Source organism: Phalacrocorax carbo, chromosome 4 (genome assembly GCF_963921805.1).
Source record: "Phalacrocorax carbo chromosome 4, bPhaCar2.1, whole genome shotgun sequence".
Lineage (NCBI taxonomy): Eukaryota > Metazoa > Chordata > Aves > Suliformes > Phalacrocoracidae > Phalacrocorax > Phalacrocorax carbo.
This window is the reverse complement of record NC_087516.1, coordinates 74,749,828-74,763,816: the sequence shown is the minus strand read 5'-3', so window position 1 is coordinate 74,763,816 and position 13,989 is coordinate 74,749,828. Positions and strand designations below refer to the sequence as shown.

At 37.9% G+C, this 13,989-nt stretch overlaps 1 protein-coding gene across 2 annotated transcripts in view; it reads left to right on the top strand.

Annotated features, from left to right (window-relative positions):
• The window catches only part of LARP1B (La ribonucleoprotein 1B), a 39,639-nt gene that overhangs the window by 3,438 nt on the left and 22,212 nt on the right, over nt 1-13,989 (top strand). For both annotated transcript variants that reach the window (XM_064450472.1, XM_064450471.1), the window contains exons 2-5: nt 4,769-4,830; nt 5,912-5,971; nt 9,688-9,856; nt 11,333-11,476. In XM_064450472.1, the coding sequence (XP_064306542.1) occupies nt 4,769-4,830; nt 5,912-5,971; nt 9,688-9,856; nt 11,333-11,476 (435 nt within the window). The remainder of the gene's footprint in view (nt 1-4,768; nt 4,831-5,911; nt 5,972-9,687; nt 9,857-11,332; nt 11,477-13,989) is intronic.

The following is a 13,989-nucleotide window of genomic DNA, read 5'->3' as shown; positions in this document are numbered from 1 at the left end:
TTGGAAAAGGGAGTCTGAATGACAAGTTCCCTAGTCTTCATGTGGTTTGTATAGCTGATGTGGGTCTTTAATGATTCATTAGATAATTATTCAACAATTGTTAATGAAATTTATAAAAGTATTCAATGAAGCAAGATACCCGTGCTGCTTAAGTGGCTGAAGTAGCTTTGCTTCCTAGTGTGCTTGAATGATGTAGTTAATTAAAATAACTGCACGCTTCAGTCCTTTATATTGTGCTGAGTTTGTCTTTCTTCATTGCATTTATTCCTGGGCATCAAAAAACACCTTTTATCTGATTGATATTTTGGTAGCAGAACCAGTTCGCTGTAGTGATATTGCATAAATTAATTTGCTTTAGTCTGTTAGCAAGCATGTTGTAAAAGTGCAGTTTAGTAAAGGTATACTGTGTTACTAGGAATAGCAAGCTTTTGATCAGTAAATGGGTAAATGATCCAATTATCATTTTTTTTGGTGTATCTAAGGCATATATTATTGTCAGTTGTTATGAATTCACTGAGTGTTTGAATAGCAGCTTTTAAAAATGATATTAAGAATTATCAGAAGGCACAATATTGACAATTACCTCAACCCTGAAGGGATTAGAAGTGTTATCTTTACAAACCTGCTGTTTGTATTTTAGTTATATATATGAGTGTATGTAATTTTGTATGGTAGGGTGTGTGGTGGTGGTGGTGGTGGTGTTTGTTTCTAAAGTGGAGACTTGTTACCAGAGAGAAATCCATCCTGCTGCCTGCAGTCCAAGGCACAGTACTGCTTTACTTGGCTCTAGCACGTGCTCCCTTTAGACCATGAAAGCTTTTGTAGAAATTGAGTCACAGGTTGCAGCTTTCTATGAAAATGCTAAGAAAAAAGCCATGAGAAATGAAATGCAAGGCAAATAAATAGCGTAATGGTTAATCAACCATATACTGGGGATTTTTTCCCCTACTGCTTGTTGCATTAAAAAGTGACTGGTTTTGAATGTAAATAGGTGGAAGGATGCAGGTGTCATAACTCACTGCCTTGGTCAGTTGTTCAAATAGTGTGAAGAAGGAGGCCAGTCTAAGGTAGTTTTGCTATAAGATGCTAGAACTACTGTAGGAAAGGATGTTAGCATAATTGCTCTGTGTTTTAAATTTCTTTATTTCCCAGTATTTTGGATCTAAATCCATGCTCTAGACTTAAACTATGATGTACTCCAAGGGATTGTTTTGTCATATTTGCAAGACTTTCACATTTATCTGCTAAAACAATAGATTCAAGTATAGCTTACCTTGTTTAAAATTGGATTACGCTGTGATGTTTCAAACGGAGCATTGAAAGGAAAATGTTGTACGAGTTCAACAAACTAGTTTTGAAGGCACTGGAGTTTTGAAGAGCTCTTCTGCTGTGTGACTTCAACAGCCTATTGTTGAAGGAAATATGTTTGCAGTCTAAGTAAAAATAAAACCTGAATATTGTCTAGAAATCCTTACAGCATAAATAAAAATTCTTTGTGTCAAAAAAAGAATGTGTTCCACCTTTTATCATTAAACTGCTTTCAGAAGAAATTGGTGATATATCCCTCCCCTTTTGTCAGGAAAAAAAATTTATTTGCTGACTAGTTATTTGCAGAACTTTACCTATTCTGAAGAACTACTACTAAAAAACATAATTTGTCTTGTAATAAGCAGTACTTTGGTGATATATCTTTATGTACAAACTTTGCTTCTCTTATCTCTGCACAGCGTCCAGTCTGCTTTTCCTTTTCTGTTGCCGTTGTCCCAGAGGATTGTTGCTGTTTTGGTGGTTCCAAAACTCATCTTTCATTTTTCAGAACTGTCATCTCATGTGTCTTGGCATGTCTGCACATCCATGTCTTTCTGCAGAAAATATCTTGTTAGTATGTGGTGTATTAAGAGACTTGGAAGAGCCATAATAAAAATGGCTGCGAAGGTGGTCATTGGCAATTAAACTTCTTCATCCTTGACTTAATTTTTTTTCCCACCCCCTCAAAACTCAGCTGAAACCCAGCAAGCAAAGTAATTGAAGATAACTGAATTCTTTTATCAACATGGCATGCCACTATTGAACAGGTTACCTTGTGGCATATGACTAAATGAACCCTTTTAATACAGTTAAGTTGGAATTAACAATAAGTGAAATAAGTTATTTGCAAGGGCTTATTGGGTTCTGCTGGAGCAGTGTACTAAAGATGCCTTTTCTGGGTGTTCAGCACTGTTAGGTGATGTTGAAACAGAGTACCGAGGTAATGCTAAGCCTACAGATTTTGTTTAAACACCCTCTAGAGTAAGTTTTGCCTGAACAGTGGCTCTAGGCCTGTTCATAACACCGTGACAGATGTGACCTGGGTAAAACCTTTCAGTGACCTGATGTTTTGTTCTTTTACTCTCTCACCATCTTTTTAATTTTTCTTTCCCCTTTCTCTTCCCTTTCATGCTTCACACTAAAATCCAACTCCCACACGATAAGCCCTAGAAAGCCAGTCAGGAAAGATCAGTTAAATTTGGTTTTGAATGTGGCTCCTTCGGGAGATGACAAGAAACTCTGTGGAGTTGCTTTCGGGTAGGGAAGTACGGAGTGTGTGAGATCTCAGGCCTTTTTGTTCAGAAAGGGCATCGTCAGCTAGGTGGTGTGTTGCCCAATATTAATTTTCTTTTCATTTAGTGTGCAAATACGTCTTCCAAGTCTTGGATTACTACATACAGATAAGAGGTTCCTTAAAACGAGTTGGGTCTCATTCTACTCTATTCAGATGGCCTCTCCTACCGCCTGGAATAATACCCCATGACTAAGCCCAGCAACATGGAGTCTTTTATTTTTGAATCCCTTGCTATGCCCTGGTGACACACAGGGTAGAAGTTCTGGCGGAGCAGTCCTTCAGCAGCAAATTAAGTAAGTGCTGTGAGATGGAAAAAGGACTTCAGGGTGGTAATTGAGCAGCTAGAGGGAGATGCGTGTTTACAGACTCCCGGAGGACAAATGCTATGGCCAGTCAGTTTACCTTTACAGATAATTGGCAGTTTTGTTGGAGAAAACTACAAATTTGTTTGCTACTCCGCCTCTACAGCTGTTTGCCTTGTTTTGTAAAGGGCAATTAGTTTACTATTGAATGACAAGTAAAAATTAGGATTACACAGTCACTGAGTGTTTCTGAAAGTTCTCAGTCTGAAGTTAACTGAGGCTGAATAACAAGAAAGAGGCGGTTTGGGGTTGGTCTTCTGTCTTTGTTTTAAACAGCAGATCTGTAGGAGAGGAGAAAACCCTGCTGGTAAATGGTGTGGCAAAGGTCGATCAGGATTCACTGAAGTCACACGTTTTGTGTGATGTGCAAGTTGCATATTACAGTGTTAATATAATTTGCAGTGGAGCAGGGAGTGTACACTAGTTTATGCTTCTAACATTCACAGTATATTCCAGGAAGCAGACAGGGTTTTCAGAGGCACTGGGGTACGAGGGTGGGGTTCCCAGTGTGAAGCTGCGATAAGGAAGATTAGTCACTGGATGTGAAACAGATAAGGGTTGAGGAGGTGATGTTATCCCTGTATGAAATAATAATCCACTAGTGATTTCAGTCATGTTCAATGTTTCAAGCTTGTCTTGCAATAAAATACTGAATAAGAAGTTTCAAGGAAAGGTTGCGACTACTTCTCTATGGGAAAATACACGTTGGGAGAACAGAACCAGGCTTAACGGGGGAGGTTAAGAGGTGGTTTCCTCTGTCTCAATTCTAATCTCCAAGAAGAATTGCCTGATACTGGTGGGTGTTTTTCCCCCTGAATTCCCAATACAAAAAGGAGAACACAGTTGAGATGGGTAGGGAAAAATTACACAGAATAAGAAAATTGGATGCATATGCAGAAGGGTAGTTGCATATGTATTAAAAGACGTAGTAACTTTAAATAGACTTTTATTTTTCAATGCAGGTTGTTGATCCTAGATTATTAGGCCCAACAATGTTGCTATATAGGGGAGAGAGAGTTAGTTCCAAGCATTATATTAATTCCTGGCAGATATTACTGGTAGAAATAAGTCTTTTGCTCAGGAGATCAGATGGGATCATTATTAGAAAGTTTAGGTCTTGACTCGGGATGGTTCTGAAAATATGAGTGTCAGCCCCATTGCAAATGCTGATATTTATCATAAACATATTCATTGTGGAGTTGGGCATTAAAAGTTATTAGTCTTAATATAGTTTTTATAGTCATTTTCTCTTTTTACCTTTCCTTGTTTTTTTTTTTTTCCTATTGCTTTGACTTGATTATGAGCAATATGGCTAAATTTTATTTGGCATTTGAGTAATTGCTTATAAAAGGAAATTACTGTGAATATATAATTACTTCTGTGGGTTTTTTATGATTGCATACTGATAGACTTCTTAAATTAATTCTGTCTTATTCATAGCTTCTAATAGGCTAACTTTTAAAATGTGTTTCAGGGGCTTATTTTCTTTGCTACTTCTTAGGTTAAAGTACCAGCATTTTGAGATAGTCTTGACCTTACAGCTGAGCAAATGCTTAAATACTGTGTCATACGGTATCCCGTACACCTGGTTTTCAAGATTATTTACACTCGTTATGAATGTAAGTTTTTCAATGTCATGTACTGTTAGTTACTTTACTGAAATGTTCACTGACTTCGATACTGAGGCCTCAAAGTTTTGGTGTAGTATGATAGATAGTTAAACAGAGTTGTTAAAGCATACCTTCCTTACTCTTTTAAAATGCAGTCTCATTCTTCACCTGAAAATATTTTTCTTCCTTTTCAGAACTACAAAATTCCACTAAAGTTATAAAAGCAGCGAAGCCCAGGACGAGGAAATGCGGCAAGGTTTGTGTTTGCCAGGGGGACATTTAGCTATGAGTTACTGGGCTGATTGTATTAGAAGTCCCAGTTCATCTAACATGTTAATCTAAACTGGCATTTAGATCAGCTGATAATATGGTAGGAAAATTAAATAATTTCTGGCTGTAAATATTCAGTATGGTAAACAGCTGATATTACTAAAATAAGAAGATAGCAAGGTATTTTTACGTTATAGCCAGAACTGTTATGTTCTGCCTTGGTAATGGTTGATTTTGAAGACAGAGAAAAGTAGGAAAGGAAGGGAAATTTAAAATTAGAAGGGATGCCAAAGCAGTGTATGTATGAGGGATAAGAAAAGGCATTTTTGGTTAAAAAAGCAATGGGATTATTAAAAATACAAAGGGGCTGCAAAGAAACAACAACACTTGAGCACAAGTGATGCTAGGTTGGTTTTGGAAATCCTTTTTGCCTATTATGTGATGTGTGCGCTTTATGTGCTGTTACAAAATTATGATTATGCCAACAGGAGACGCTGAATCCTTTTATTGAAAAATTAAGTTTCTAAAATTTTGTACAGCCACCTCTTCTTAGGTTGAATAATACCTCTGCTCAAAGGTCTTCCGAAAGCTAAAAGACTTTTAAGCAGTAGATACCTTTAAATCACATAGGACGCTATGTGTAAGACAACATTTAATCTGATAGTTGTTTTCTGTGTGCTCAAAAGTCGTAAGCCTGCTTAGTTTTTTTTATAAGGGAATGCAGAAGATTTTGCTTGCTTGCTATCTCTTTTGCCTGTGCCCCCTTAAAATATTCTTCATGAAGGCATTCTTTAGACAGTTACACTAATTATGAGCTAAGATATATTGGACCTTGATTTGGATGTAATGAATTAATAGTTATTTCTACAATTGATCGTATTCTGTTTTCAAAAGTTGTGTGTTTTGTTTTCTGTTGTATTTCTCAATTTTTAAAAATTGCTGCTTGTAACAATTCTGCTCGAAGGGGTGGTCTGGCCATCTGAGTCATGACTGACACCTTCCATGTTGTGTTTTTAATAAAAGGACTAAATCTAGGAAGCAGTACAAACCCTTTGTTGTCTTTGCAGGCTGGAGATTTTGGTGATATCACAAACTGGCCAACACCAAGTGAAATAGCAAACAATGAAGTAAGTATCCTTTGTTATCTTCAGTATTATTTTTTTTAAAAAAAAACATATAGACTTCTCTGCTTAATACCATTTCCGCCCACCCAGAATGGGCTTTGGGTGTTGTAGGCTTTCAGCAGAAATTCTGTCAAGAATTCAGGATGCTGGCTGAGCTTTACTGGTTCTGGAATTTCTGAAGCCTTCACAGGCCCACAGAGATACATTCCATTTATTGTTAGTGGTATGCCATGGACATGTAGGTAAAAATGTGCCATACTTACTCCACCCCTTTAAAACCCAGATTCCCCTTTTCTACATCTCACAGGTGAGAAGGCCTTTGGAGTTGTGAACATGCTGCCCTCCCTTGTGGTTCAGAATGCTTTGTGCAGGTTTTCTTAGGGCAGCTTAGTTATCCTTGCCCTATTCCTCTGATATATTTTCCCCTGGCTGGATCTTCAGTTAACATCTATTCCATCTAATGATCTTCCTTTCACTTTATCTCAAGTGATAAGTGTGTAATATATCACACCTTGATCATGCTCTTTAAAACAAGAACAGAGCACAGGTTATTGCAAGCTATGAGGTGCCATTTCATTCTTTGCTTCAGTTCTGCTGCAGCACCTCTGTGATCGTCTTACTGTTTTGTTGGTGAGGGAAACCAGAAGATTTGGGTTCAACAATGTGCATTGTATAATGAAAGTGTCCATATGAAAACTGAAAAAGAGCATTAAAGTAGTTTGGTGTGAATCATTTGTCCTGCGGGCTCGGTTTTTAACACCCTTCCTTCTCCCTCAACTGATTATCATAACTTCATTATTTATGTCAGCAACTAAATGTTTTCAGGTGTCTAACCAGGCTTTTAGCATTGTAGGTCAAAATTATAGATGTCTGTAGATTTGACAGAACGTTGTGTTTACTGTTAGGTAGAATTTTCTTCCTCCAGTAGCTTGTTCTACAGGATCTCAAAGAAAGTCTTTGAGACTGCTAGAAAATCTTTAAAACCTGAACAGGTTATATGCCAATAAATTAATGCTCATTCAGTTAGCTCGCATACCAGTTAGAATACTTCAGTGTGTGTCTACATCCTATCGTGGTTTAGGATTTATAAAAGATCCTTGATCTGACTTTTTGATTTTTTTTGAAGTATTTATAAGCTTCTCCATCATCAATATTCCTGTCAGTTGCTGAGATGTTGCGAACGGAAGAGACTACCGCTTCAGAAGGAGGCAGTGGTGATATATTTAACAGTATCATGAAGGAGGCATGACTTGCATCCTCAAGCTGCTAATTTATCTGGTGGCATTAGAAGTGTATAACTCTCAGCTGTCTGTCAAACTCCTTCCTTAGTTACTTCTAAGATTAGAAAAAATTTCACCTGTGCTTTTTATACCTCAGACACGCAGCCTCTTCGTTTGCTGCAGTCTGATAACTCAAAAATGCTATTCTTGAAGATTGTGCAGCCAGTTCCACTATGCAATACTTTTGTTTGTAACTTTTCAGAGGCTACTGTTTTAACACAGGAGATACAATGCAGAGAAACTCTTGTCTGTAACTGTGTCCAAAAAATAACGATGTTTTCTATCCCGTTCTGATGCTCAGAAAAGGAGAGGGTGTGCTGCACTTAGATCTGAGAGATTGAATGGCATTGAAAGGATTAAATTTTATATTCTTTAGCAATATCTGTAAATGCTAATGTTGATTTGTGACTAAGTCTAGAACATGCTTATATTAGCATCTTTTTTTCTTCTTTTCGGAAATACTGATTTTAGTGACTTAAGAAAACATGCACCCGTATCTTGCATTCTCTTTACTACTGCAGGTCTTTAGCATCTACTAAGTTATTAAGTCAAATTTTGATGTGATTAATGATGTCTCTGCAGTACTAATCAGAGTGGTGGAGAGATACATATGTAGTGTTTCATGAGAATATACACATTTGATGTTTTCTGTCTGAAATAGTCTGCTTTAAGAGTATTTTTTCAAAAGATTTTTTGGTCTACTGGGTGGTCTAGATTGTATTGCGTAGATGTTAATTAACCTTTTGCTATCTTAAGTGCATGAGAATTTTAGTACACAAATTCATGTAGTGTCTGTTTAAACCAAATAACATTTAGTTTGTATTTAATCTCAAGTGATTTGTCTAAGGGAAGGCTTTGCATTCAAATTAATTATGGCATAATACTGCAGTATCTACTGTATGTACCTCAGCAGGTTCAAAGCTATCTCCATGACACAGGAGTTTTCTTTCTGTCTGGCAGAACTGTCTGCGAAGCTCAGTTTTGCAGGTAGATATAATATCTGATCATAGAATAGTTTGGGTTGGAAGGGACCTTCAAAGACCATCCAGTCCAACCCCCCTGCAGTGAGCAGGGACATCTTCAACTAGATCAGGTTGCCCAGAGCCCCATCCAGCCTGACATTGAATGGTTCCAGGGATGGGGCCTCCACAACTTCTCTGGGCAACCTGTGCCAGGGTTTCACCACCCTCATAGTAAAAAATGTCTTCCTTATATCTAGCCCGAATCTACCTTCCTTTAGTTTAAAACCACAACCCCTTCTCCTATTGCTACAGGCCCTACTAAAAAGTCTGTCCCCACCTTTCTTAAGTCCCCTTTAAGTACTGGACAGCCACAATAAAGTCTCCCTGCAGCCTTCTCTTTTCCAGGCTAAACAATCCTAACTCTCTCAGCCTCTTCATAGGAGAGGTGCTCCAGCCCTCGGATCATTTTTGTGGCCTTCCCTGGACCCACTCCAACAGGTCCATGCCTTTCCTGTGCTGAGGGCTCCAGAGCTGGATGCAGTACTCGGGTGGGGTCTCACCAGAGCTGAGTAGAGGGGCAGAATCCCCTCCCTCGACCTGCTGCCCACGCTGCTTTTGTTGTGGCCCAGGATAAGGTTGGCCTTCTGGGCTGCAAGTGCACATTGTCAGCTCATGTCCAGCTTTTCATCCACCAGTACCCTGAAGTCCATCTCTGCAGGGCTGCTCTCAGTCCCTTCATCCCCCAGCCTGTATTGATACTGGGGAAAAATGAAACTTTCCACTGTTTGCTAAAATGCTGTTCATTTTGCCTGCTTTGAAATGTGTTATTCTGTGGGATTTCCAAGAAGCAATGATCTGCAGGATGCTGGCACTACTCAAAGGCACACAGTTGCCAGTAAATGCCGCATTCTAATGTGGGGAAAAAATAAATCTGTAATCGCACAGCTCCACATCCTCTGATCTTTAGTTAGTGTTCTGGTTTAGTGGAACAGAATTGTCAGAGTTAAGACCTATGGCTCCTTATAGTTTGCACGAACATTTGGCGTGCTGTTGAGGTTGTACAGCATCATGGGAATTTCTGATTTACCATTCAGTATTCTGTAAGCACAGATTTTAAAAGATAATCAGTTTGAACAGTAGGTACTGGTGAGTAGTATATCTTTCTTTCCTATAAAATACATTTCAGTTCTGAGGTATTGAAACACAATTGTTGTGCACTCTGCAATTCTACATGTTCAGTTAAAAACAAATGAACAAAAACTTTCTTAGTCTAAAAATTCTTTATAGTGTTGCCAAGTTAGCAGAAAATAGAACTGTTTAAAATGAGACTTTACAAAGCAACACAGTTCTTAAAACTTGCCCTACTGAAGAGGTTGAGAACAGGTAATAATAAAGGAATTTTAATAGGTAAAGGAAACTGATACCTTTTGCTATCAGCAGCTGCACTGTCAGAAATAATTACCATTATATCTTGCAGTGTAAGACTGTAAGTCACAGTAAGAAGCCAACAAATAGAAGAGAAAAGGAGGAGAAATCTGATCAAAAAAGCAATAATGGAATCAAGGACAACCTGGAGGCAAAGCCAGATGGTCCAGGAGATAATATTAGTGAAGATGAAGCTCAAACTAATAACCAAAGGAAAAAAGGTCAGTCTGGGCACTATGTATAATGCAATAAGTCACCAGTGATACAGTTATATTAATTCCAGCTGAATGACTTGATGAAACTTTTTATGTTTTGCATTTTCTCGGTGGTAACAGGATATATTGCTTTCTGCTAGGAAGCTTAAAACAGGCTTCCTTTCTCAGGTTTTGGAGTGTTCTTTTTAGTCAAATAGGAATTGTGGAGAAAAAGCAGCTCATCTCCTACTGATGGTCCGTGGAGCTCTTGACAAATTTTGGAAAATTTTAGTGTGGCTGTACAAACCATTACTGTCTCTCATATCTTTATTTCCCTAAATAGATAGCATTAAGTTAATTTAACTTCACATATATATCTATGTATGTGTGTTACTCTGTATACTAACGCTTTAATTTTCATGTTTTGCTGTTAGCTTACACCTTTAAATGATCGCTTGAAAACTAAACCAGGTTATTAATTTCCTTTTGATCCAGTCTATTACATTAAAAATAGGGAGCAAAACTCATCTGGTCAGTAGGCTGGAGGAAGAGCTGAGAGAGTTTTAAGATATTGCTGCCATGAGCTGCTTTTTATTTTTTGCTTCCCTGCTGGTATTTCTTCAGATCATAAAGACCTTCTGTTGTTCAGATTTGTTAATCTTCCTATGTATATATTTAAAAACAAATACGTTACTGCTTTTAATTTTTTCAGTCTAATTGGAAACCTAAAGCAAAGCATTCCACAGGGTACAACCTAAGTTTTGAGGATTTTTCCCCACAGAGTGGATAACACATTTTATGTATAAAATAAATATAAGCCATTATATATATAAAATACATACATATATAAAAAATATAAGCAATTATATTTCTTGGCTACAAAGGTAGGAAGCCCGCAATACCAATCAAGTATAAGACAGTAAATATTATCATTAAATAAATGGTTAGTGGATATTTTAGGCCAGCCTACAAAAAAATACAGCTTTGCTGATAATTTTTGATGCATGTGAATGAACTTAATCTGAATTACCTCAAGGTGAAAATACAGTATCATAGCTAAATTTTCAGGAAAATGTTTATGGTTTCTGATTGAAATCTCTTAGTAGTTAACTGGATATGTTATTTCTTACCTTTAAGTTTTATATGTAAGTTGTGAAATTATATAGTAATTAATTTACTGTATATATTTAACATTTCTGTAGCTATAAATTCTTGGTAGTGGAGCTTACACCTAAAAATTAATTAAACAAAAAAAATCACCTTCATTTCATGTATTTAAACCTGCGGTAAGGTTACCTGTCAGTTTGAGAAATTCCTGTTTACTGCATTTATTATTGTTTAGTCATTCATAATATCTTAAAATTTCAATGTTAAGCTTCTCCCCATTTTTAAACTTTGAAATTAACTGTTACTAGTTCTACAAGAAGAGTTCTATAGAATCTTTTCAGGAGCTGAAACCTCAAGTAGTGCTGTAATTAAGAGTAATATATTAAACTTTTCAAGGTAACAAGCAGAAATGGGTGCCACTTCACTTGGATGATATAAGGTCAGACAGTCAAGAAAGACCAGGCTCTCGAAATAGCTCAAGATTTCTGCTGGAAACAAACAAGTTAATACCTCATAACAACAGGCGGAGTGAGACAAGAAGTAAGTAGTTTTCAATCTCTGGGTCTTTCTATTTGTGGCAAACCAAATATAATACCACGTGATATATATTTTACCACATAATATATATACACTATTATGGTATATACCATAATGTATTATACCAAGTGTAAATCAGGGCATGGTTTAGGAAGCATGGTAGTGTTGGGTAAGCAGTTGGACTTGATGATCTTAGAGGTCTTTTCCAACCTTAATGATTCTTTGATTCTGTGAGTAGGCATTATATTGGCAGTTTATGTTGAATTTTGACTTTGCCTGTATTAATTAAAACCTAGTGTTAATATTTGCCAAAAAACAGTAGAAGATAAATAAATTGTGCTGTCATTTAACAAAGTTTAAATTGGAAAGTTTTGTTTAAAAGCTTACTGTCAGATTGTTTTTTGAACCTCTTCACACATTGATCAGAGTTGTAATGTCTCAATCGCTGACTCTGCTGAATAACTGAGTTTGGAAACAGTCTGTCTTTACAGTGTGTGCTGGTGCTCCGCATCAGAGCGGCATATGTTTTTCTCTTCGTGGCTCCCTACAGTGTCTTGGGCCGCAGCTTTACAATGCAGAAAGTTTGATAACAGTTGCATAAGGTGGCTGCTCTGTCCTGCTCTACTGCTATTCCTGCAGCTTGTTGCTACCAGAGCAATTGCTTGTGGACCTACATTTTAAACTCTGCTTTGGCAATTCTACTGATGATGTTTTTCCCTTTAAGTTGGACCAATTCCCTCAGTTCCCCGACCTATTTCTCGACATGGCCTTGCAGAAAGTTGTGCTAGCACAACAGAGGGAGAAATGCACCACAGCTGGAACTGCTTCTGGTCCTCAGGTGTTCTGAATACAGCTTGTCAGATGGCAGAAATCTTAGGCTGAGTGTATCTCTTTGGTTTATGTATTGCATTTTAAAATTGCAATATACATTAACAATTTAAATGTTTGCTTATACGGTTAGATGTGATCTTAAAGGTCTTTTCCAACCTGAATGATTCTATGATTTTAATAAGTGCTGGATACTACTGAAATGGGATTTGTTTGCTGAAGTCATTTTACGAACATGGATGTAAGGGTTTGATCTGGATGGCTGAGGGGTGGACAGGGGCAGGGAGAGGATTTTTACTAGTGTATCACTTTCTTCAGCAATTATTCCTCAGGATGGTCAAATGACCAGAAACTTGTATCATGAACTCTACCTCAAGGCTCTAGTGATTCAGGACTAGTTTCAGTGTGAGAGAACATAAAATATCTCTTGCTCTTCAGGAACTTTGGCTGTTTAAATAGAAAACTTGTTTCGGGCTTAAATACAACACTAGCTCATGGAGGTGTTATATGTAGGACTTTTACATGGGTCTGAGCCGCATGTACTCTGAGTGCAAAACTGAAACTGATTTGGGAAAATAGTTCAAATAATGCCTTATGCATTTGGGATTTCTAAGGTTGAGGATAGCAAGTGTGAAGCCTAAGGTACAAATTCCCGATGAGAAAGACACATACAGACGATGATATTAATAAATTTAGTCTTATTTGACAGAAAATAAAGTGCAGGGACTTGAATGTATGAGCGTACAACTTATGTTGAGGGTTCATAAAAATAGTTGCTGGTAAAGCAAGATTTCTAATAAAAACGAAGAATCATATCTTTAGTCAGTCCTTTGTTAAAATTAGCAGCTCTCAATTTGATCAAGTAGGGGCTGTATCCCCAGGAATTCCTCTGGCAAAGAGGTCCCCCAGCATCTGGAAGACTATCCAATTACAACTTAAAGAAACTTTAAGCAAGGGTGGCTGACTGAAGATGGAAGTCTCTGAGAGTGCTAGGAGAAGAGGAAGAAATGATGTGAGAGGGGGCTTTGTTTTCTCTCATGAGTAAAGTGAGAATTACACCTGTCCTTAAGTTTTGTGGGGAGTGAAGCTGAGGTCCCTGAGGTCTGGTTTGGACCTGTTTGCTTTCCTTTCTGCTGCTGCTGCTTCTCTCTTGCCCTCTTTTGCTATGTGCAGATCAGATTTTTATATAAGAACTTTACATAGATTCTTACAGAGTCGTCTTGGATATGCATGTGTTGTCAAAAAGGGGCCCTTAATTTAAAAATTCAGTTTGGGGCACAACCAGCAGAGAATAAATGATTGCTGTTAAATGGGCAGAGCCAGGGGAGCAGTAGACATCTGCTTCTGGGAACAAAAAGGGAGGCACCAGAGAGCCACAGCTGTGGAAATCCCACCCTGAGCAGGATCATCGAGAGCTAGCAGCATTTCCTGGCTCTCTCTAGGTACTGGGAGTTGTCCACAGGAGGAGACACTATTATCGTGCCTGGAAGGAGAATTGCATGATCATTCCTTCCTGTCCCAAGCCGATCATAGGTATTGTGATCCCTGAGCTGGCACCCGTGTCCAGTTGCTTCAGAAGCATTTGAGACTGGCTGCCTGTCAAGCCCACTTACTCTTCTTTATAGCTAACAGCTTCTGCCCGACTCACCCTCAGGCATGGCTGGGCAAACCTTACCATTTCACCCTTA